This window comes from Ursus arctos, unplaced genomic scaffold, assembly GCF_023065955.2.
Source record: "Ursus arctos isolate Adak ecotype North America unplaced genomic scaffold, UrsArc2.0 scaffold_29, whole genome shotgun sequence".
Lineage (NCBI taxonomy): Eukaryota > Metazoa > Chordata > Mammalia > Carnivora > Ursidae > Ursus > Ursus arctos.
The window spans coordinates 10,197,209-10,222,585 of record NW_026622974.1 but is presented as its reverse complement, the minus strand read 5'-3'; the positions used below and the strand labels follow the sequence as shown (position 1 = coordinate 10,222,585).

Genomic DNA, 25,377 nt, shown 5'->3' with positions numbered 1-25,377 from the left:
AATTATACAAATTGAGATTAGGCTTAGAGAACTCTGGGACTCCATCAAGCATAACATTTGCATTATAGGGATCTCAGAAGATGAAGAGAGAGAAAAGGGAGCAGAAAATTTATTTGAAGAAATAATAGCTGAAAACTTCCTTAATCTGGGGAAGATATCCAGATTCCCCCCAAAATTCAATCCAAGGAGGTCCACACCAAGACACATAGTAATTAAAATGGCAAAGAGTAGTGATAAAGAAAAAAATTTTAAAGCAGCAAGAGAAAAGAAGACAGTTACATACAAGGGAAAGTCCATAAGACTCTCAGGGGGTTTTTCAGCAGAAACTTTGCAGGCCAGAAGAGACTGGCATGATATATTCAAAGTGCTGAAAGGAGGGGGTCCTGGGTGGCACAGCGGTTAAGCGTCTGCCTTTGGCTCAGGGCGTGATCCCGGCATTATGGGATTGAGCCCCACATCAGGCTCCTCCGCTATGAGCCTGCTTCTTCCTCTCCCACTCCCCCTGCTTGTGTTCCCTCTCTCGCTGGCTGTCTCTAACTCTGTCAAATAAATAAATAAAATCATTAAAAAAAAAAGTGCTGAAAGGAAAAAATCTGCACCCAATAATATTCTATCCAGAAAGACTATCATTCAGAATAATAGGAGAGATAAAGAGTTTCTCAGATGAACAAAATCTAAAGGAGATCATACAGTCCTACAAGAAATATTAAGCGAGACTCTTTGAGTGGAAAAGAAAGACCATAAGTGAGACTATGCAAAGTAAAAAATACAAAAGCAGTAAAAATAAGTTTTCAGTAAAAATCGGTCATTCATAAAATAAAAAGATGTAATATATGACACCATATACCTAAAACATGGGGAGGAGAGGAATAAAAATAGTTTCAAACTTAAGCAACCATCAACTTAATATAGACTTAATATAGACTGTTTTTTTTTGGTTTGTTTTCACAGATGATTTTTTTATTTTTTATTTTTTTATAATATTTATTTTGTTATATTAGTCACCATACAGTACATCCCCAGTTCTTGATGCAATGTTCCATGATTAATTACTTGCATATAACACCGAGTGCACCATGCAATACGTGCCCTCCTTAATACCCATCACCGGCTTATCCCAATCCCCCATCCCCCTCCCCTCTGAAGCCCTCAGTTTGTTTCCCAGAGTCCACAGTCTCTCATGGTTCATTCCCCTTCTGTTTACCCCCCCTTCATTCTTCCCTTCCTTCTCCTACTGATCTTCCTATGTCTTATATTCCATAAATGAGTGAAACCATATGATAATTATCTTTCTCTGCTTGACTTATTTCACTCAGCATAATCTCCTCCAGTCCCGTCCATGTTGCTGCAAATGTTGTGTAATCGTTCTTTCTGATGGCTGAGTAATATTCCATTGTATATATGGACCACATCTTCTTAATCCAGTCATCCTTTGAAGGGCATCTCGGCTCCTTCCACGATTTAGCTATTGTGAATCAAATCAATAAATGAGCAGAAGATATGAATAGACACTTTTTCAATGAAGACATACAAATGGCTAACAGACACATGAAAAAATGTTCAAAATCATTAGCCATCAGGGAAATTCAAATCGAAACCACCTTGAGATACCATCTTACACCAGTTAGAATGGCAAAAATGGACAAGGCAGGAAACAACAAATGTTGGAGAGGATGTGGAGAAAGGGGATCCCTCTTACACTGTTAGTAGGAATGCAAGTTGGTACAGCCACTTTGGAAAACATGCAGAGGTCCCTTAAAAAGTTAAAAATTGAGCTACCCTATGATCCAGCAATCGCACTACTGGGCATTTATGCCAAAGATACAGACGTAGTGAAGAGAAGGGCCATATGCACCCCAGTGTTCATAGCAGCATTGTCCACAATAGTTAATATAGACTGTTTTATTTAGAAGATGTTATATAGTAACCTAATGTTAACCACAAATCAAACACCATAATAGCTATGCAAAAAAATAAAGAGAAAGAATCCAAGTATATCACTAAAGAAAGCCAACAAAACATGAAAGAGAAGAAAGGATCAGAGAAAATCTATAGATGAAACATAAAACAACGATCAAAGTGGCAATCAATGTGTATCTATCAATAATTACATTGAACGTAAATGGACTAAACTCTCCAGTCAAGACTTAGGATGTCAAAGTGGACAAAAAAACAAGACCCATCTATATGCTGCCTACAAGAGACTGATTTCAGACCTAAAGACACCTGCAGATTGAAAGAGAGGGGATAGAGAAACATTTATCATGCAAATGGATGTCAAAAGAAATCCAGGATAGCAATACTTATATTACACAAAACAGACTTTAAAAAAGTATTTATTTGACAGAGAAAGAGGGAGCAGGAGAGCACAAGAGCAGGAGTGGCAGAGGGAGAGATTTTATTTATTTATTTGACAGAGATAGAGACAGCCAGCGAGAGAGGGAACACAAGCAGGGGGAGTGGGAGAGGAAGAAGCAGGCTCCCAGCGGAGGAGCCTGATGTGGGGCTCGATCCCAGAACTCCGGGATCATGCCCTGAGCCGAAGGCAGACGCTTAACGGCTGCGCCACCCAGGCACCCCATCCCAAAATTTTAAACAGCCTATCATCCTGACTTACATACACCTTGTGATACATTGATTTGTCTGTTTCTGCCCTTCCAAACAAGTGTCCAAAACTTTTTTTCTGATCAAGTCATATACATTTTTCAAAGGAATGCAAATGTCACTCTACCATCTAATTTTTACCCAGATGATATTAACTCAGAATTTCCAATTATTGTAAATATTTCCTGTTTCAATGACTCAGCACTAAACTAAACTACTTGGTAATGTACATATGTGTGCATTTTTCCACCAGTACTATAAGTCTTAGAGGAAAAAGATGATGTGTGTTTTTCTCTACATTCCCTAAGAATCTAGGACAAGTCAATATTTATTCTCTCAACAAATATTTATAAACTATTACCTAAATAATTCAGATCATGCTAGGCTTTTGACATATAGCAGTAATCAAAAAAGATATAGTCCATTTCTCATATATTTACTCACAATATCTATCAGTACAACACTTAAGGTGCTCTTGTTCTGACATCATCTATGTAAACAAGTAATAATTACGGGTATGGTGTCCCCCAGAATGAAAAATAGGATATTCATAGTAAATTATAGACTGTTACATGATGACGATTGTGTTGCACTAATAAAAATAATGAACTAAGCAATTCTATTTATAAATAAGTGAGTAGCAATTTTGTGGATATAAGTATTTGAAACGTTAAATTAATAGTCTAAGCAAGATACAGTGAAACCATGAATATAGCGGTGAGAAAGACAGATCCAAGGATAGATTTTGTAAACAGTCAGAAAGGCAGACTGTCAGAAGTTAACTTTGAATGGAACCATAAGAGTAAAGCAGGCTAGGATGACTTCTAAATTCCAAATTATTTTTGTTAGTGGTATTTGTACTGAAATAGCAGTAAAAGAGAACTAAAATAATGTCTGTGCACTGATCTCTTGGAATTTTAACACTGCCAGGGGAAAATGACACTCGGTACTAGGAGACGGTATTTGTTATAGTTAACAATTGTGCATAGGTGAGTCTCAAAGGTTGAAATGAAAAATTCAAGCCTCTTTGCAGGGGGTAGAGAGAGTTAATGTGTGATGGGTGTTGATCCCTGGTTTGTCATCTTTTCACCAAACCTGCCTTCTATGTGATGAGTTAATTCATTCCTTTAAATCTTTTTTTTTAAGACTTCCGTTTTCTTTTTTAAATTTTTTTAAAAAGATTTTATTTATTTATTTATTTGACAGAGATAGAGACAGCCAGCGAGAGAGGGAACACAAGCAGGGGGAGTGGGAGAGGAAGAAGCAGGCTCTCAGCGGAGGAGCCTGATGTGGGGCTCGATCCCCGATCGCCGGGATCACGCCCTGAGCCGAAGGCAGACGCTTAAGGACTGAAGCACCCAGGCGCCCCTCATTCCTTTAAATCTTGAAAACAACTAAGCATAAAGGAAATGCATCTATTGCTCATCTACCCTCTGTGAAGACAGGCAGTACATCTTTATCCAGTGTTAGATATACCGGCTGAACTTGAAGCCATCAGCCTCGGATCAGGAATTCTGGGCATTTTCCTAAGACCTGCTCTTGTTACTCTTACTGAATTTCTTCTTCTCCTTCTCCTTCTCCTTCTCCTTCTCCTTTCTTCTTCTTCTTCTTCTTCTTCTTCTTCTTCTTCTTCTTCTTCTTCTTCTTCTTCTTCTTCTTTTAATTCATTTTTTCGTAATAAACGTAACCAGAGAGGTAAAGGATCTATACTCTTACTGAATTTCTTAACCACAAAACTGTTTTGGAAGGCAAAAGGGGCAAGGACGCTAGTGTTTATGTGCAAACCCACAAAATGCCAATTTTATGTAACCCCGAATGCACTTTCGGCACTACCCTAGTGTTGCATTGTGAATTTAATTACCTGGGGACTTTACCAAGCTGCTCTTTCAGTTCTGGCCTGTGTTAATTCAGGAATTCTTATCTGAAAAGGAACACCTCCTTTTTCAACCACCCCCTGTGCACTTTGAATCCTAGTATTATCTCCGTTTTCTTCCTACTTTTCAAGTGTGTGAGCAGGCATTTCCTTTCCTCAAGGGAAGATGTGTAGGATTTTGTCAGCGGGGCGTCACAGGGAGACCAGGAAGTCGTGGGAATTCACTGAGCTGACGACTGCGCTGAAGGCACAAAGCCTCGTGACGTCGATCGTCGCTCACACCTGCTCGGTTGGGTATTTTACTCTCGCTGTCCAAGCAGCGGGCAGCAGCCAGTCTCTGGCTCCGTCCTCCGTGGGGGAAGATCTGGGCTCTGGAGCCAGGGTAAGAATGGAAGCAGTCTGGGAAAGGAAATGACCAAGGCCTGGGAGGTGGGGTGAAGACGATAAAGATCTGTGAGGTGAGGGGTCTTCTGGTCCTCCGTGCCTCTTCTGACACCCTGGTGGGCACATCCGCTGATTCAGTGCAGATGGACAGCTTTCAGTTTTGTTGATTATCCCCGAAGCACCGAAGACTTTCAACGTGCCTCTCGGCGATGTTTATCCTATTGGAGCTCTAGGGGTCTTAAAAGAGTAATCATTACATTTACATGAAATGCTCTGAATCATAGCAGAAGCCTAAAGTCATTTGTAAATGAGGGCTTCACGAGGTCAAATGAAGAACCTCAGTTTATTTGTGCTTTGAATACACAGTTATTAGAAACTGTGTATTGCAAACAATTAGACTTATGGCCATTGACTCTTCTGGACTATATGTCATCTACTGGCTTCCAGAAAAAGACATGAAGACATATAAGTGTGACCCCAAATCCATGTAGTAAATGCTTACTATGTGGGTGACTACTTACAGAAATTATCTTCTAAAGAGTATATATATTTTCCGGGGGTGAAGGGGGGGCGGCAGGTGCCTGGGTGGCTCGGTCCCTTAAGCGGGGATTCTTGATTTTGCGCAGGTCATGATCTCAGGGTTGTGGGATGGAGCTGCTGTGGGCTCCATGCTCAGTGCTAGGAATCTGCTTGTGCCTCTCCCTCTGTTCTCCCCTTATCCCCATCGTGTTTTCTCTCTCTTTCTCTTTCCTTCTCAAATAAATAAATAAATAAATAAAATCTTTTTAAAAAAATTTTTTAAAAGAGCGTGTAAAGATTTGGGAGTCTGGAAAATATGTTGTGATATTCTAAGGAAGTCAAGTGAACTTCTTTAAGAAGTCTACTTTTTTGTTATTTGAAAGAAATACCAAGACATTAAAACATAATCTGATCTCAGAAGGATATTATGGTCTTAATTGGTGAGATCAAATAAATACAGGAAAATATTGGGGTAATACTAAAACACAGTTAAGGTTTAAGTTTGTGACAGATTATTGATATTACCTCTTTATTCTTCCCATCTTTATTTTAAATATTACCTTTTTCCTTGTTCTAGGATTATGAAACTGGACACCATGATCTTCCTACAGACACCTTAGAACTATGCCATCTCAGTCTTAAAACACCTGCAAAAAAGGGCCCAGTACTTTTCCATTAGTAAGTAGCAAGGGGAAAAAATGGCGGCAAACTTTTCAACTACTTATGATTGTGGGTTTTGTCATTGCTTTCACTGATGCAACAAAGATGGTTATGGGTTGGGTGAATGGGGGTGGGGAAAGGAGAGTGATAGGGAGGAATATGTGGCATCTTGGTCTATCGAAGTATGGATTGTGGGTCATCTAATGCAATTCCATTGAATGATTGAGCAATACAAAATTATCAGGCTAATATGTATGTCTGTCAGTAAGCTGATAAGGATACAACAGCCCAGATGTTAGATCATTTTCTTAAAGTTAGCCAGAAGATTTCCAGTAGAAGTGGACCTTGAACATTTGAATCTCTGATTAGATTATGCTGATTTTTTTTCCCTATGATACCTGGAAGTAAAAACAGGTCTTACAAACGTTTCTAAAATTAGCAATTTAAAATCAAACAACATGCATTCATGGAAAGATCTTATGAACTCAGCGAACTACTACACATTGTAAAGGATCATAATAAAAATATTAATAATTTCTATTCGTTATTATTTGTCAGGCATTGTATTAGGGGTTTTATGTATATCATGACACTCACTTTTCAAAGCAAAGTTCTTGATATGATAATCCACATTTCACAGAAGAGAAAATTGAAGCTCAGGATTTCCCAGAACTGATGGTTTCCAAAGACAATGCTCTTAAGCAGTAAGTGATAGAAAGTTGGTAACTGGGAAGTAAAATAAAGCTGAGCCACATGAATTCAGCTGTAAGGTAGGATCCCGGTTACCTTCACAGTGATTAACCAGTTTTCAGTGGTTATTATAAAAATACGGAGCCAGAAAAGCAGCATCCAGATTTTAGTGTGCTTGGGAAGAAGGGAGGGCTGGTCAGAGAGGGAAAGCATGCTGTATTAACTCATGTTAAAGAGATGCCACCTCACACATGTCAGAATGGCTAGAATGAATGACTCAGGAAACAGCAGATGTTGGTGCAGGTGTGGAGAAAGGGGAAACATTTCACACTGTTTGTGAGATTGCAAACTGGTGCAGCCACTCCAGAAAACAGTATGGAAGTTCCTCAAAAAGTTAAAAATAGAGCTACCCTATGACCCAGCAATTGCACTACTGGATATTTATCCAAAGAATGCAAACATAGTGATTCGAAGGGGCATATATGCCCCAAAATATATAGCAGCAATGTCCTCAATAACCAAATATGGAAAGAGCCCAGATGGCCATCAACAGATGAATGGACAAAGAAGATGTGTGTGTGTGTGTGTGTGTGTGTGTGTGTGTGTGTGTGTATAACTCAGCCATCAAAAAGAATGAAGTCTTGCTATTTGCAACGACCTGGATGGAACTAGAGGGTATTATGCTAAGCAAAATAAGTCAGTCAAAGAAAGACAAATATCATATGATTTCATTCCTATGTGGAATTTAAGAAAAAAAACCAGATGAACATAGGGGAAGGGAAGGAAAAATAAAATAAGATAAAAACAGAGAGGGAGGCAAACCGTAAGAGACTCTTAACTATAGGAAACAAACTGAGGGTTGCAGGAGGGGCAGTGGGTGAGGGAATGGGGTAACTTGGTGATGGACCTTAAGGAGGGCCTGTGATGGAATGAGCACTGAGTGTTATATGCAACTGATAATCACTAAATTCTACCTCTGAAACTAATAACACAGTATATTTAATTAAACTGAATTGAAATAAAAAGTTAAAAAAAGAAGTGGTATGTGTACAGTCTTTGGAAATGCTTTTCTAAAGGGTAAAAAAGAACCTCCCAGTGTTGTGAAAAAAATAAACGGTAGAATTGAAACTAAGTTAAATGTAAAAATAAATGTGAAGAATAAGACTGAAGGTAATTGATGAAATCTATTGCCACCTTGACATCACTATTTCAAATTCTTTTCATAGTATGTTCTAAAATTGGTGGTTGTTCTTTTGCTTGTGTTTTAATACAGTGGTTGAATAAACAGATAATCTACTTTCATAAAAAAGGCAGTTTGTAACAATGTAATATGCAAAAACTTTTGAATTGTACTCTTTAAATGAGTGAATTTTATGGTATGTAAGTTAGATCTCAATAAAGTTTGTCTTTTTAAAAACTTAAAAAAATGCTATATGGAAACAAATAATGTCAAAAGCCATATCAGAAAACTGGGAATGAAATTTGAAGATACTGGTATGAAAAATTCTGCTTCAGAAATTTATTGACTTAGATTTACTTGCACAACCAGAATTTGCTAAAACAGAACAGATGTAACAAAAATCATGCTCTAACCTCTTATCCACCTTCCTTCTTCCTACAGATAAAACAAATACTTCATCCAGCTCTGAGAACCAACAGTAAGTGATAACTCATTTATTTTAGTGTGAACACTTTGTCAATCATTTTCATTTTGCCAATGGTAAGATTATATATTTAATACATTTAGCCATGATTTTCAAAACTTTATGGATAAATTTTTATTAAGGGAATCAAGTTAATGTTACTCTAGTCACTTTATCAAGTTAAAACTTAATTTCTTTACATTTCATCTTAGATAATATAAATAATTCTCAGGTTTATGACTTTGAAACAACTATTCTAGAACTATCTTTACTAGAAGAAATGTAGAAGTATGACAAATTGTGTATATTATGATTTTTACTATGAACGTGCATGGTTATGTACGAATACAGGGATTGTTAAAATAAGGATAAGAGGGCCTCCAGTGTACTGCAAAATGATTGCTTTTCTCAGGTGAAACTATGTCCCTTTCAACGTGCATTGCCTTTGACGTTATGCTTGGTAGAAGGCTAATTTCGGAAGTTACTTAGGAGCTTACCACTGGCATAGGTAAATTAACTGTTCTAACACTCGATTTCTTTAGCTGTAAAATATGGGCATACACACTGAAGTATGATGGTGAAATTAGACAAAATTTCGCATTACATGGTCAGTAAATGTTCAGTCTTCTCCCTTTTATGAGCACATTATTGAGGGTAAAGGGAATACATGGAGCAGGTGCCAATTGTTTACTATTTACAAATCAATAAGGCCTAAGAAGCAGCACAGATAAATTGTTTAGATTATTCTCTCTCTTCGAGAATTTGGGAGTACCAGTCTCACACAAAGAAAACAAATCAATGTAGCATTCCTCTGTTTACAAAGTGAGTAATTTATATGACTAACGGCCAGAAGATGAGTGCTTTTTTAAAATTTAATGGGCTTGTTGCTTCATTTAAAGGACAAAGAATTTTTTTGACATGTTGAGAAAAGACAACAGAGGCAACCCAATGCCGAGTATTTTTTAAAAAGTTAGTGAGGATATTAAACAACTTTTGTACCAAATCATGGATTCAGCAAATTTAAACAGGCTTAATTTTCAATATATTACTTGTATTTTATTTTTTTATACAGGGAAATTTGAGATATAGACAAGTATAAGTAATAAAATCAAAATAACTTTCAATCCCTCTGTCAGGGAAATAATCACTAATAAAATGTTTGCATATTTATTTTTTTAGATTTATTTATTTGTTTTAGAGAGAGAGGGAGAGAACGTGTGTGAACATGCCCCTGTGGGGCGGAGTGGCAAAGGGGGAGGTAGAGAAACAAGCAGCTCCATGCTGAGCACAGAGCCCAACATGGGGCTCAATCTCATGACCCTGAGATCATGACCTGAGCTGAAATCAAGAGTTGATGCTTAACTGACTGAGCCACGCAGGCTCCCCTGTACGTTTATTTCCATGTAATCATAACCTTGGAATCTTGATTAGAGTCACGTATAAATAAAAGGACAAACAGCTCTACTTTTTATAGAGCAGAACAAACCAAGACATGGTGCACACTGAAAATAATCTTTTCCCCAAAACTGGAATAAATAATCAATACAGTATCATAATTAACTCTGAAGAAATCTATTTTGTCCACATTTTTAATGAAATTAGGACAACGGAGCTGGGCAGAAATATGATGACATGTCCCTAGCTTTTATATGTATACTTCAAGAGCATCAGGCAAGTGTTTCAGTTTATTTTTTATTGTCCCTCTCAATGAACAAGTTCGTTCCGCTATGATTCTACTGACACCAAATAACAATCTTCTCTTGCTACATTTTTTATGAATTTGGGAATCATAGTTCCTTTCAACTAACCAAGATCACTTCATTGGCTTTTCCTCAGAGTCAAAGGTCCGTGTACTACATGTTTTAATGCAGATCTTTGTTCTCTTTGACTTACTTCCCAGAAATGGCTTTCTTCCCAATAGTGGTGTTTCTGGCTGCTGTGTTGCTTCCATCTATACCCACAGAAGGAAAGGTAAAGTTAAATTGGAAAATCTTTCTAAAGCTATCCAGCAACTTTGTGGGATGGTTAGGTCCTTTGAGAGTAGAAGGGGAAGAGTGTCTGGTACATCACAAAGTACTCATTGGTAGCTCAGATCACTTAGCACAATTATCTAGATGACAGTCTAGGCTGAGCTCTCCAGTAGCCATTAGTCACATGTGGCTATTGAATACTTACAATGTTCTTGAGATCCTTAACTATATCCAGAGAAGGTCACATTGCCAGATTCTGGGGATTAGGATATAAACATATTATTTTTGTAGATTATTTGTCAGCCCATTAAAAGTAAAATTTATTACTTAAAATAATGTCAATACATTTAAAAAATCATACATCATGGTCAAGTAGGATTTATTCCCAGAAACAATAGTGGTTCAGTATTTGCAAAACAATCGATGAAATATGTCGCATGAATAAGAGAAAGGATAAAAAATGTACAACCATTTCAATAGATACAGAAAAAACATTTGACAAAGCACAACATCCATTCATCATAAAAAGCCTCTGCAAAGTAGGTCTAGAGGGAACATACCTCAACATAATGAAGGCCTTATGTGAAAAATTCACAGACAACATCATACTCAATCGTGAAAAACTGAGAGCTTCCCCCCCCGCCCCCAGCACAGGTCAGGAACAAGACAAGGATGTCTACTCTCGTCACCTTTACTCAACAGAGTCCCAGAAGTCCTAGCCACAGCAGTTAGAAAACATAAAGAAATAAAAGGCATCCAGATTGGTAAGGAAGAAGTAAAACTCTCACTATTTGCACGTGACATGATACTCTATGTAGAAAACCCTAAAGACCCCACCAAAGTACTACTAGAACTGATATATGAATTCGGTAAAGTCATAGTATACAAAACCAATGCATAGAAATCTGTTGCATTCCTATACACTAATAATGAAGCAGCAGGAAGTGAAAATAAGAAAAGAATTCCATTTATAATTGCATCCAAAACAGGTAAACATCAAGGAATAAACTTAACCAAAAAGATGAAAGACCAGTACTCTGAAAACCATAAACCACTGATGAAAGAAATTCCTGATCATGCCAAGAAATGGAAGGACATTCCGTGCACATGGGTTGGAAGACCAAATATTGTTAAAATGTCTATACTACCCAAAATAATTTATAGATTTCATGCAATTCCTATCAAAATACCAACAACATTTTTCACAGACTAGAACAAAGAATCCTAAAATTTCTATGGAACCACAAAAGACCTCAAATAGCCAAAGCAGTCTTGGAGGAAAAAAAAAAAAAAGCAAAACTGGCAATATCATAATTCATAACATTACAAGTTACATTACAAAGTTATAGTAGTAGTCCTGACATAAAAACAGACACATAGATCAGTAGAATAGAACAGAAAATCCAGAAATAAATCCACAATTATTTGGTCAATTAATCTCTTCTACAAAGAGGGAATGAATATACAATGGGAAAAAGACAGTCTCTTCAACAAATGGTGTTAAGAAAACACATTGCAGCCACATGCAAATGAATGAAACTGGACCACTTTCTTGTACCATACACAAAAGTAAACTCAAAATGGATGAAAGACCTAAACGTGACACCTGAAACCATAAAAATCCTAGGAGAGAGCACAGGAGGTAGTGTCTCTGTCATTGGCTCTAGGAACGTTTTTCTAGATCTGTCTCTTGAGGCAAGGGAAAGAAAAGCAAAAATAAACTATTGGGACTACAACAGTATAAAAACTTCCACACAGCAAAAGAAAGAGTCAACACTAAAAAGCCCTGGGTGGGCAAAGATATTTGCATATGACATATCTGATAAAGGGTAAACATCCAAAATATTTAAAGAACTGATACAACTCAACACATACACAAAGATAATTCAATTAAAAATGGACAGAATGCATGAACAGACATTCTCCATAGAAGACCTACGGATGGCCAAGGGACACATGAAAAGATGTTCAGTGGAACTCATCATCAGGGAAATACAAACCAAAACCACAATGAGATGTCACCTCACACCTGTAAAAATGGCTAAGATCAACAACACAAAAAACAACTTATTGGCAAGGATGTAAGAGAAAAAGAAACCATTGTGCATTGTTGGTGGAAATGCAAACTGGTGCAGCCACTGTGGAAAACAGTATGGAGGTTTCCCCAAAAAATTAAAAATAGAATTACCATAGGATCCAGTAATTTCACTACCAGGTATTTACACAAAGTATATGAAAATACTAATTAGAAAAGATATATGCACCCGTATGTTCATTGCAGCATTATTTACAATAACCAAACTATGGAAGCAACCCACATGTGCACTGATAGATGAATGGATAAAGAAGATGTCATATAGATAGAGGATAGATAGGTAGATAGATAGATAGATAGTGATAGAATAATATATATATATATAATATATATAATGTGTGTATATATATAATGAAATATTATTCAGCCATAAAAAAGAATGAAATCTTGCCATTTGCAACAACATGGATGGAGCTAGAAAGTATAATGCTAAGCAAAATAAGTCAGTCAGAGAAAGATAAATAGCATATGATCTCACTTATATGTGCAATTTAAGAAACAAAACAAATGAGAAAAGGAAAAGAGAGAGAGAGGGACACCAAGAAACAGACTATTAACTATACAGAACAAATAGATGGTTACCAGAGGGGAGGTGGGTGAGGGGGTGGGGGAAATAGGTGATGGGGATTAGAGTTTGCACTTATCATGGTGAAATAACACTTAAAAATTGCAAAATAAATTAATAGCACTTGATTGTTTTACTTTTTTAAGGTGACCACCAAAAAGTTAAAATTACATGTCATGCTTGAATTATTTTTCTAATGGATGCACTGGTCTATGATTTATAAAGCTAATGATAGTCCTCTCCCCATGAGATCTTTTCCCATTTATTTTACTTAATGTGCTTCAGTGTGATCTCAAAGAAAATTAACAATAACATAGCCTTAAATTAGCACAACTTCATGTATCACCACGTTTAATTTTCACCATTACTCACTGTTATACCTATTTTTTACATTAAAAAATCTACCCCTGAAAGTCTTAGTGTTTGTTTTGCTTTCTAAATCATGCTCAAAAACTTGGTATGTGAGAGCCCAACTCTTGAATTCAAATCTTCTAATTTGAATAATCTACTTTGCTTAAATAATCCCAAAACAAAGATCAATCACCTCCAATTCAATGATTGGAGGGTAGGTGTCCATATAAGGTGTCTATATCTTAAACAGAAAATCTCTGAATGTGAGGAACTCTGGTCTTTGTTGTTTCCCTATCTCTAACTCTGGGCATATAGGAAGACTTCCTGGAACCAGAGACTGCTAGGACTAGAACTCATCAGACCAGAGAATTCTGACACCGGGTGAAAACTCATCTGGCATTCAGAAATACAGATTGTAATAAAATAAATCATAATATCTACCATAATAGGAATAATTTTACTTGCTTTGAACTCCTGAACAATCTTTCTCTAAATGCATTCTGAATATATTATCTCTAAATACAGACTGCATCAGGTCAAAGTTCCCTTAAAGTCTAGGATGAATCTTGAGCCCCACCCTCATCCCACCTGCTACAACCTGATCAAATATGAATGAACATGTCTTAATGTTGTGTGCCTTTGTAGTTATAAAATATTTTCACTCATATGTCTAGAAGAATCACAGAGAAGGTACAGGAAACCACATGGGGCAGAAAATAGAGAATCTGATTAACAAACACGTAGCAGTGCAAAAGAGCAAAATATATCTCTCTTTTAAATAATTTTATAAACAAAGACTAGGAGATGGACCAGAAAAATAACAGGGGATTGGGAAGGGCCATGAAAGAAGAAAAAGCATGTTAAGAATTACCCTGAATCTAGAAATTGGCATCTGTGACCTCAGAGGAGATTTTAATTTGTCATGCCATTAATTTCTTCCACCTTCTCAAAGCTTCAAATTATTTCTTTCCTATTTGTCATAGCTTTGGCTTAGGTTCATTGGCGATGCTTAACAACTAATATTGACTTGAACTGAATGCTCTTAAAATGATCTTTGTTCCCTCGAATTCGCTTATTCACTCTTAAGTGCAATTTTAACAAATGTTAAGAAGATAACCCTAATTTTATTTCCCTTTAGGATCCATCCTTTACTGCTTTGCTAACCACTCAAACGCAAGTCCAAAAAGACATTGTAAATAAACACAATGAACTAAGGAAATCAGTCTCTCCACCTGCCAGCAACATGCTAAAGATGGTAAGAGGCAGTGATAAAGGCTAGTGGTGTGAACCAGCAGTGATAAGATCAGGCAGCTGGTAACTGGCATCTCTTACGAACTTTGTGCTTACAAAGTTTTGCTTCCATTTTGCTACTTCATTTGAGCTGTGTTATGGGCATGGCAGAAATTAATTTTCCTTTATAATGGTTAAATAATTTGTCAAGGTTACAGGGCTATTAAGTTGGGAAGGCAAAATTCGAAGCCAGATCTTCAGACATCAAATGCGAAGCCATTGCACTTTTTGTTCACTATCTGCCCTAGTCTAGAATAAAGGAGGTCCCTTTCTTTCATGTATTTTATTTTTTTTAAGTAATCTCTATGCCCGACGTGAGGCTCAGACTCAGGACCTGAAGAGTCCTATGGGTAAATATGAGCCCACCTTCCACAGCATAGTTCATAAATGCTAGATTATCTCCCATTTGAATGCAATGGGCTGCAAGTGGAATTGGGAATAATCTAGGTCCATTTATTATGAAGGAAATATAATTCAAAGACTTCACATGTTGAGTATTTAGAGTAGCCCCATTATTAAAAATCCTATGTGTGGTTCCTGTACTATCATAAATTGTCAGACATTATATTAGATATTTCTCTCAGTAGACACTTTATGAACTTCTCTTCATGTGGAAATTGGCACTGGAGCAGATAAACACACACACGCACACACACACACACGCACACACATATATACACCCTTAACAAAAAGGTCTTTTCATACCACTAACAATCAGTTAATATATCTTTAGAAGTTTAAAGTAGTGCAAATCAACTACCAATCAGATTATAAACCATACGCTTCATTGGAGTTGAATCTTTAATTGTATTTTTTTTCTTGTGACATTTAGGAATGGAACAGAGAAGCAGCAGCAAATGCCCAAAAGTGGGCAAACAAGTGCACTTTAGAACATAGCGCGGCAGAGGACAGAAAAACCAGTACGTAAATGAGTATTTTTTGAATATATGAACAAATAAAATAATACTGGAAAATTAAATAGAATGGAACATTCTGGGGTGTTATAAGAAGACTTAGCGAATAAATGTGGCTTATAATGCTCTATGTATTTATTATTTTTTTATTTTTATTTTTTGAAGAGAGAGTCTGAGCGGGGGGTGGGGAGGAGAGAAGGGGCAGAGGGAGAGGGAGAGAGATAATCCCAAGCAGACTTCATGCCCAGTGTGGAGCCTATATGGGGCTTGATTTAACACCCTGAGATCATGACCTGAGCCAAAATCGAAGGTTGGATGCTTAACCGACTGAGCCACCTAGGTGACCCCATACTCTTCTTTTTAAAATCAAAATATCTGTAGAAGAAGAGAGAATTATAGGTACCATTTTGTGCTTGTTGATTGTTTATATTATGCAAATGACATCTGAAGCAATACTTCATTTTTTCTTTTCAACCAGTTCATGAGTCAACAGGTCATGTATCATCATTTCTCCAAATTTAAAGATGAGAAGATGAGGACAGGGGAGGAATGACTTCCCTGAGACACAATCTGAATGAAGTGTGTCATATACTGGAAAGTTAACCAGGCTTATTTTTTTCTAATCCACTGCTGTTTTTTTGTGATACGTGTAGCTGTTTGATGTTTTCATATCTCTTCTTTTGTATTCATAAGATATACAAATTTATGGTGATTTGTCCCTGAATTTTGTGAATTTTGCTCTAAAAATATTCAAATTTTTAAAATCATGATAAATACTTTGGGTATGTTGATTCATTTTTTAATTTTTGAATCCTTACCAAGTATTATAAACACTATGAAAGAAAAAATGCTTTATGCATAAACCTTACAAAAAATATTTATGTTATCAACCATAATATACATATAGACAAGCTCAATTTGAAAGCAATAAATTTTTACCTGTAAATTCATCACATAATTACTTATACTGTTGATGCTGTTCTGTTAATGAAATTATGAAGAGAATGACTCCATTCAGTAGAGGATTAAAACAAACGGTCTTATAGATGCAAGTCTACTGTTAGATCCTTAGTTTCTTTTTTCCGTATTAAAAGAGATAGCCAAGAATATTTTATACTCTCTTTAAGCAGCACATAGACATTATATTTCAAGCTACCAAAATGTAACTCATAAGTGAGAGCGTGAAAAGATAGAGAAAAGTTTCTGGGCAACAAGTTACTTCTTTTATTGTGGTAAGAACACTTCATGAGACTTACGCCCTTAACAAATAGTTAAGTGTCCTATATCATATTACTGACTAGGTACAATGCTGTATAACAGAATTTATCCATCGAGAACTTATTCATCTTGCTTACATGAAACTTTATGGTTATTGATTGGTAATTTCCCATTTCTCCTTCCCCCCACCCTTATCTATCACTGTTTTACACTGTGATTCTACGAATTTGGCTATTTTAGGTATTTCATATAAATGGAATCATGCAGTAGTTGTCTTTCCATGACTGGATTATTTCACTTAATATCATGTTTTCAAGGTTCATCCATAGTGTCTCACCCAACTGCTGCAGAATTTCTTTCTTTTTAAGGATGAATGACATCCATTGTGTGTGTGTGTGTGTGTGTGTGTGTGTGTGTGTGTGTGTGATTTTGTTCATCCACTCATCTGTCCATGGATTTTAGGTTTCCATATACTGGCTATTGTGAATAGTGCTGCAATGAATATGAAGAATGCTAATATCTCTTCAAAATCCTGATTTCAATTCTTTTGGATAAATACTCAGAAGTGCTATTACTGGATCATTTGGTAGTTTGTCTTTTAATTTTTTGAGGAAACTCTATGCTTTTTTCCACAGCAGCTACCCAATTTTTTATGTCCAACAAAAGTATCTAGGATTCCAATTTCCCACATTCTTATCATCACTTGTTGTCCTTTCTTCCCCCCTAATAGACATCCTGACAGATATAAGGTGATAACTCATTGTGGTTTTGATTTACATTTTCCTGTGATTAGCAATATCGAGCATCTTTTCACATACCTGTTGGCCATTTGTGCATCTTTGGAGAATGTCCCATCAAACTCTGGTCAGAAAAAGATCTGTAGTCAGTTCTTCAGGTAGCCTCCTGAAAGAGATGGATCTTTGGGCATTCCATCCAACTCTTTCCCTACTCAGGAAGATGCTAGAAGCTTGGGTTTTTTATCTGCTCACTCTGTGCTGAACTAGGAAGGGAAACTGTGGCAACTATGAACCCAAATCTCTAACCTCATGAGCTCCACATCTTGGTTATGCTAAATCTGTTAACATTTTCGGAGAAGCAAGTCAGAAGTCGATCCTCTGGGCAGCCTCTGGAAAATTTGTGGCACTGGATGCCCAGGCCAACTTTTTCTCACTCCAGGGAGAAACAGGCAGCTATGGTGGTTGCTTGCTCTGTGCTGAGCTGGGAAGATGAGCCATGGCATCTACCACCCAAACTACCATCTCCGTTCTCCCCCCGGGAGTAATACTGTAACTACTCCAAACCCATCAGAGCTTTAAGACAAGCAAGAGAGATTTCAGTTCTTCAGGCAGCCCTGGAGAAACTGGAGCATAGGACACACTGATCAACTCTTTGCTTCCCCAGGAGAAAGCTGAGAACTAAGATTTTTCATTTGCTTGCTCTGTGCTGAGCCAAGGGGAGGAGATATGGTATCTACCAGCCCAAGCCACCATCTCCATTCTCCTCCTCCTGTGCCTGACTGTCAGAGCTCCAAGACTACCAAGACAGAAGCCAGCCATCTGGGGAGTTTCCTTAAGGAAGGTTGGGATGCTGGACACAGGAACCCACTTTTTTCTTCCCTTGAGAGAAGCTGGGGGCTAGGGAACCTCTTCCTGATCATATGGCAGGCACTGTGCTGAGGGTAGGCATTCTAGCAAAAGTGTCCCAGTTTCCCTACTGACTTCAGTGAGTCTGGGTTCATATTCTCCCAGGGTCTAGGAGCCTTTCAATTAGCTGTGGATTTCCCATAAGGGCAATTTGTTTGGAAATTGTGGCTGAATCAGAGTGTTTGTTAGGGGAAGGAGAATCCAGGGCTTCTTTACTCCACTATCTTGCTGATGTCACCTTCTGCAAGGCTCTTCTTGCCTAATTCTCTGAGAAAGATTTGGCCTTATGACATTCTGATTTAGTGATTAAGAGAGAATCCAAAAGCTTCGAAATCTGCCATCCCTCCTGATGTCAGTTGTCTGTTAATTTGGGCTCTTATAGACTGCCTGCAGAACTCTTTTTCCAAGTTCACACAAATCATAATCATAAATATTTAGATAGGGTCCAATATGTGAAAAATCTCAGTGAGGGTGGGTAAAGGAAAAGAAAAACAATAAAAGTTGGTCACAGCCTTTTGCAAATTTACAGTACAAAGCTGAGGGCACAAGAGTCATTACAATGTGAAGAATTTAGCAAAAAAAGAATGTGACTCTGATAATCCAGAGGATTTTTGAAGCATAAGGTCTTCTTAACATGTACAAAGTTTTGCATGTCGATGCCAGCCTCCGTGTCCTAGACAGATTTTTATTTTGTTTTGTTTTTAGATTTATTGATTTTAGACAGAGTGTGTGTGAGCAAGGGGGAGGGCCGAGGTAGAGAGAGAAAGAATCCTCAAGCAGACTCCCTGCTGCGTGGGAAGCCTGATGCAGGGCTAGGTCTCAGGACCCTGAGATCAAGACCTGAGTTGAAATCAAGAGTCAGCCTCTTAACCCACTAAGCTACCCAGGTTCCCCTAGACAGATCTCTCTTCTGTTCAGCTTTAGAGCTGAGAAGGACAGAAACCCTTTTATTATGTATTAAGAGTTACAGGTATAGGCACTGTGTTTGAAGGGCAACATCCTTGTGTTCCTGTAGTTGATTTTTTTTTTTTTTTTTTTGCCATTGCATGTTTTATTGCTTCCTCAAAAATGATCCGTTTCTCTTTAGGTACGAAATGTGGTGAGAATCTCTATATGTCAAGTTACCCTGCTCCATGGTCAGATGCAATCCAAAACTGGTATGATGAGAGCCATAATTTTGTCTATGGCGTGGGACCTAAGAGTTCTGATGCAGTTGTGGGACATTACACCCAGGTAAGACAAACAAATGAAAATACTTCTACCACAAATGCTCTAATATGAAAGCATCTCTAAATTATGACAAAGTCCAATGTTCAATTTGGGTAAGAGCCTGAAGAGATGTAATAGTCGTGGCATTGGCTGGTACTTCTTCTAGAGCTGTCATTTTTTTCCATCGCTTGCAAAACTCTTGGTAAGCAAGTATACTCTGTACTTTATCAAAAAGAAATGGATAAAATAGTGAAGGATATTAAGATTTAATATTTTAAAATTTATGATTTGCTTCAGTAACTGAAGTAAATATTTTCAGATGTACTTGGCTACAGACTATAATGGTATCATTTTTTCAGTTTTACATTTGCTACTATTTTTTTTTTCAATATTTTCCCCCTTCTTTAATGTACTTTCATATATTCCTTCTTGGAATTGTAGCTTGTTTGGTACTCTTCTTACCGCGTTGGATGTGGAATTGCCTATTGTCCCAATCAAGAGAGTCTAAAATACTACTATGTCTGCCAATATTGTCCCGCGTAAGTATATACTTAGTGTTTGATGCAATAATCCTATGTGCAATTTAATATTTTAAAATTCTTGTATAGTTAACAAATGAATATAAAACATATTTCAGTAAAGGGAAGGAATAATTCCTTTTATTATTTTTTAAATTGTTGCATAGCTCATACACAACGTCACATCAGTTTTAAGTGTATAACATAGTGACAGGTCTATACTTTATGCTATGCTTACCACAACTGTAGCTATCAGCAGTCACCATACAATGCTATTATAACTATTTTTTTACTTTTTAAAAGATTTTTATTTATTTATTTGTCAGAGAGAGTGCACAAGGAGGGGGAGTGGCTGAGAGGGAGAAGCAGGCTCCCCACTGAGCCTGATGTGGGACGCAATCCCAGGACCCTGGGATCATGACCTGAGCCAAATGCAGACGCCTAACTGACGGAGCCACCCAGGCATCCCATGCTATTATAACTATTACAATACTATTGACTATAGTCCTCTTGCTGTACTTTTCATCTCCATGACTTATTTATTACATAACTGGAAGCCTGTACCTCCCACTGCCTTTCCACTATTTTGCCCATTCCCCCATCGCTGCCCATCACTGCCCCTCTGTCAAACTTCAGTTTGTTCTTGTACTTATGGTCTGTTTCTGCTTTTATATTTTTTTGGATATTATTATTTTGTTTCTTAGAATCCCCAGTAAAGTGAAATCATACGGTATCTGTCTTTCTCTTTCTAACTTATTTCACTGAGCATAATACCCTCTAGGTCCATCCAGATAGAATAAATCTTTGGAAATGCCTTGAGGTTGAGATACATTCAATCTATTAGGGAACAGACCAGGTTCTCAATTCCAAGTATAAAATCAGAAACTCTCTTTCCTCAGTTATAAAGTGACATCTTTTCTCTCAGCCGCCTTTCCCTTGGGCTCACAGATATTCTGTGAGCATGGCTAGCGTGGATTGCTCTAGATTTGATATCATCCGTTCTCATCAACTTCACACTTTAGCAGGACGGCAGCTTGATGGTTAAGCAAGGGATGGTAGTGGGGTGGCAAGTAGGGGATGGCAGATTGTGATTTCAGCTCTTCCTGCTAAAATGTTCCTTGCCCTGCTTATCTAAAAAAATACCTACATTATTACCATCACAGGTGGTTCGTTCCTTTGCATCTTAAAGGTTTTTCAAGAGATCTTTAATGTACTTCAGAGTCCAGAAAAGAAGAACATCTTCAGTCTTTGTTTTTCGGAAGTTTTCACAAAATCTCCATAATGAACCATCCTTTAAGGTCTTGACCTGTAGCAGGAAATATGTTTTTTCATCAAGGATTATGTTTGAACTTACCCATAATAAATTCTGTGCGTATACTGAAGATCTAATCTCCACTTATCTGTTACCTTTAATTTCTTTTACTCTTTGAAGTTTCTTGCCACTGGAGGCAGGGTGACCCCTAGAACCAAGACTCCTACAGGATTTATTTTGAGACTGTAGATAACCCAAGCATATGGATCTCCATTGTGAGAAGTATAACCTCCAACGTCATTTTCCTGCAAGCACTTCTTAGGGTTGAGTAGAAAGAATTGAGAGGGTCTAGGGAGAATGCGTCCAAACTCACGGCTGGCTGTAAGAAAGAAGGGTCTGGAGCCAGGTATCTGAAGTGAGAGTTGGAGTGAATAATGAGGGAAAGCAGGGGTGACAGAACTTCCAGAACATGTTTGTGTCTATCTCACATTTTCCAGGGGCTCACACATGGTCAGTTAGATTCTCTGCAGGGAGTGAGATTCAGATGCATGGCATTGTGTTCTTGGCCCACTTGACACTATTGAGATTTGGACTTCACTTGTATTTCAAATAAATTAAGTGGCCAATAAGTAATGATCACCAGCAAGTTGTAAGTTAGTCACTGTAATGTGATCACACTCTGGCTATTCATGCTTGTCAACATTTTTTAATGAACATTCCCTTTTTGGTAAGTTTAAAAATCTCTCACACACCTCTAGAAGCTCACGAATTTCTTTCTCCCTGCCTGTCCCAGAAACACACACCACTAACTACTTGAATATCACTATCCCCATCTAGAAAGTAAAATACATATAGATGTATATATGTACTGGAGTTTACTCTTTCTAGATTATATCAGAGAAATTTTGTACTTTATTATCTTTCAAATATAAAATGATATTGTAACATTCAGTATTCTTTTCCAAACTCCAGCCTCCTGGCCCCCCAGGAGCTCTTCTGTCTCTCTAGGGGACAGATTCTACCTCTAGCTAGCACATTGGGCGGTGCTGCCTCACTAATTTGACCAAGTCTACTGGGGGATGAAGAGAGTGTGGCCACACTGAAATATACTCTGAAAACTTTAGACTCCAGTTAATCTGATTTAGTTGCTCGGTCTGAAGAATTATAGTCAAGGAGATGGGTCAATATGTGAAGTGTTTCCTTAATTTGAATGTTACCTGAATTACTCACTGGGAACTATAATTTTTCAGTTTTTTAACATAATTGAAAGCATTTGTAGTCATGTATATTTGGTAATTTATACTGCCCTTGGGGAGTATAAACTAAACTGTAAAGTAAAAAACATTTGACGTTATGTATTTTAAATTTCAGTGGCAATAATGTGAGTAAAAAGAATACCCCTTACCAACAAGGGACACCTTGTGCCAGTTGCCCTGGTAACTGTGACAATGGACTCTGCAGTAAGTTTGAAGTGATCACCTTGCTATTATAATAAAAAGTTGATATTTTATTATCTTTCATGGGTTAAAAAATCTCCTAAAGTAACCAATTTAAATAATATCTTTATGCAGAGAACAAATATGTTACTCCATACAGTGTGTGTTTATATAAACATTTTGCACATTTTAGTAAGTTACATATTATTTATAATGAAAAGAATATTACCATATGTAAAATAATGAAAGATCTGTCATCAATGTATTTTTTGTGACTATGCATAGCTCACTAATATTAATTATACATATTTCTGGTAAATAGTTCATTTCATCAAAGTTAGTATGAGTGTGTCAAAAGTCCTATTTTGAAATGCAAATTTATGGGTGTAAGATCACATTATAGCTGAATCTAGATAGGCAAACCAAATATTACACTACTTTTGTGCTAATGAGGTCATTATGCTGACTACCTCTTTTTTTCTATAGTATAATTGGAATCATAGTGTTTAACTTAATAAATAATCACTTTCCCTACAATTGGATAGTAGTTTACTGCACATTTTTAATGACAAAATCAAATTTGTATATAGTGTTGGCTCACAGAACCCACAAAAATATTGTTACAAAAAGAGAGAAAATAAATGTCATATATATAATTTCTAAAATTGTAATGAATAGAAGTAGAAATAGCTCTTAGCTTTTTATAGTTGGGATACTTGTATTAAAAGTATTATGAATAATAGAGTTGAAAGAATCTCATTAATTGAGATTTTTACCTTTCAAATGCATTCATCTTTAGTTAGCATTCTTACTGACTGAATTATATAGCTATAATTCAGAATATTGATTATATTAAAACTATAAATCAGCTAAAGAAGAAAGAAAGTTACATATTTATAGCTCTGCTGAATGCTATTTGGTAAGATGTTTATAATTTATCCTATTATCAATAAGCACTCAATTGAGAGATTTTAAACAAAAGAGTGACAGGGTCAGAACCATGCTTTATAAAGAGCTTTCTAGGAATAGTATAGAAAAACAATTGGATGGAAGCCAGCTAGAAAACCATTGAAAACCATGGGTTTAAAAAAAAAAAATCTCTCTACTGCATTACCGACACAATAAATGAAGAGAATTGGACGGGGTTGGAAAACAAGGAATAGAATAGCCCGTGTTTGTTACCTGTGCCGATTGAGTGCTGGTCAGAATTAGGGAAGAAGGAATTCAAACTGATCCAGTTCTTGGCCTAAATTACTGAGTAGTCGGAGAGCCATTTCTCTGAGATTGTAGGAGGGTTAGGGTTGGTACAGAGAGACCATACCCAAGAATTGTAAGCCATGTGGGTAGTCTGATGAGTTTAGTTTGAGATTTGTTGAGTTTGTGTCCCGTGGGGAGGATCCAAGAAGAAATACCAGAAGGAAAGGGGGCATATTATCATGGTTTTGCATCTTTATCGTCCCATAGAAATTCATTTCTCCAGAAAGCAAGCACTGGAGTCTAAAGCAGTGCTATTCAATAGTATGAAATGAAGGAAATCTTCTCCATCAGCATGTGTCTTACAAGTAACCACTAGTCACATATGGCCTTTGAATATTTGAAATGTGGCTAGTAAAATTGAGGAACTAAATTTTTTTACTTCATCTAATCTAGAATAATTTAAATTTGAATATCTGCATGTGACTAGTGGTTCCCATACTAGACTCTGCAGGTGTAGAGAGATTTATTTATATTTATTTAACTTTCTTGGCTAAGGGAAAGAAATAGGTCAATTTATTTTGGAAATATATCACCAAGTTCAAAATAAAAAAGCGATAGTTTAATCAGTGAGCTCAACTAAGGCACATGATATGTCCCGCAAGAAAGGGAAGCCCATCATTGTGTAAGTGATGTTGACTTGTTTTGTCCAGTCCTACCGACCTCATGCACTTTTGAATGTATGGGATTGTTTTGCTGCTACTGAGGAAGACGATAATGAGGAACTCATTTGTTTTTGTCACAGCCAACAGTTGCGAGTATGAAGATCTCCTTAGTAACTGTGATTCCTTGAAGAAAACAGCTGGTTGTGGACATGAATTGCTTAAGGAAAAGTGCAAGGCTACTTGCCTATGTGAAAACAAAATTTACTGAGATGCCCGGTGTGCATTGCACAGCACTAAGTGAAGAGAGCTGCATCATCTTATTGACACATACCACAGGAGAAACTGTAGGCATGTTAGTTACAAATATGGTTCCACTCAGTAATTCATCTTTTCCTCCTGGATCTACAGAAATCTCTTTCATGCAGCGAGTTACACTAACAGCATAGTCTATGAGGACAACTTTGGACTTCGATAGAAATTTGGTACTTTAAACTTAACAAACTGAAGCAAGTTGAAAATTTTGAAAGTTGTATAACCATAGACCTTCGGTCGCTAGAACTTTGGATTAAAATAGAGAAGTACATGTTTCCTGAAACAATATGCAAAAAAGAGAGAGGGAGAGAGAGACACTGTAACATCATTGTCATTCCTACTAGATGAGTTTTTATTTGAATAAAGAATAAA

The 25,377-nt window shown here is 37.0% G+C and overlaps 1 protein-coding gene across 2 annotated transcripts; it reads left to right on the top strand.

Annotated features, from left to right (window-relative positions):
* The first annotated feature begins 8,357 nt into the window (after window positions 1-8,357).
* LOC113261020 (cysteine-rich secretory protein 2) lies at window positions 8,358-24,961 on the top strand. 2 transcript variants are annotated; one of them, XM_026506950.3, is made up of 8 exons: window positions 8,358-8,388; window positions 10,274-10,344; window positions 14,493-14,609; window positions 15,477-15,564; window positions 19,507-19,652; window positions 20,070-20,167; window positions 22,770-22,858; window positions 24,834-24,961. In XM_026506950.3, exons 2-8 carry the CDS (start codon window positions 10,276-10,278, stop codon window positions 24,959-24,961), a joined length of 735 nt encoding a protein of 244 aa, XP_026362735.1. In that variant the 5' UTR covers window positions 8,358-8,388; window positions 10,274-10,275. The 2 variants fall into 2 exon arrangements, with proteins under 2 accessions (XP_026362735.1, XP_048075624.1); XM_048219667.1 differs by having other exon boundaries at window positions 10,218-10,344.
* Window positions 24,962-25,377: the final 416 nt, after the last annotated feature.

What these genes read in the sequence shown, in the direction of transcription:
- LOC113261020 (XM_026506950.3), top strand. Translation starts at nt 10,276, where the DNA reads ATGGCTTTCTTCCCAATAGTGGTGTTTCTGGCTGCTGTGTTGCTTCCA. An exon ending in TTGTGGGACATTACACCCAG is followed by an intron (nt 19,653 to 20,069) that starts GTAAGACAAACA and finishes TTGGAATTGTAG; the next exon opens with CTTGTTTGGTACTCTTCTTA. An exon ending in CTGTGACAATGGACTCTGCA is followed by an intron (nt 22,859 to 24,833) that starts GTAAGTTTGAAG and finishes TTTTTGTCACAG; the next exon opens with CCAACAGTTGCGAGTATGAA.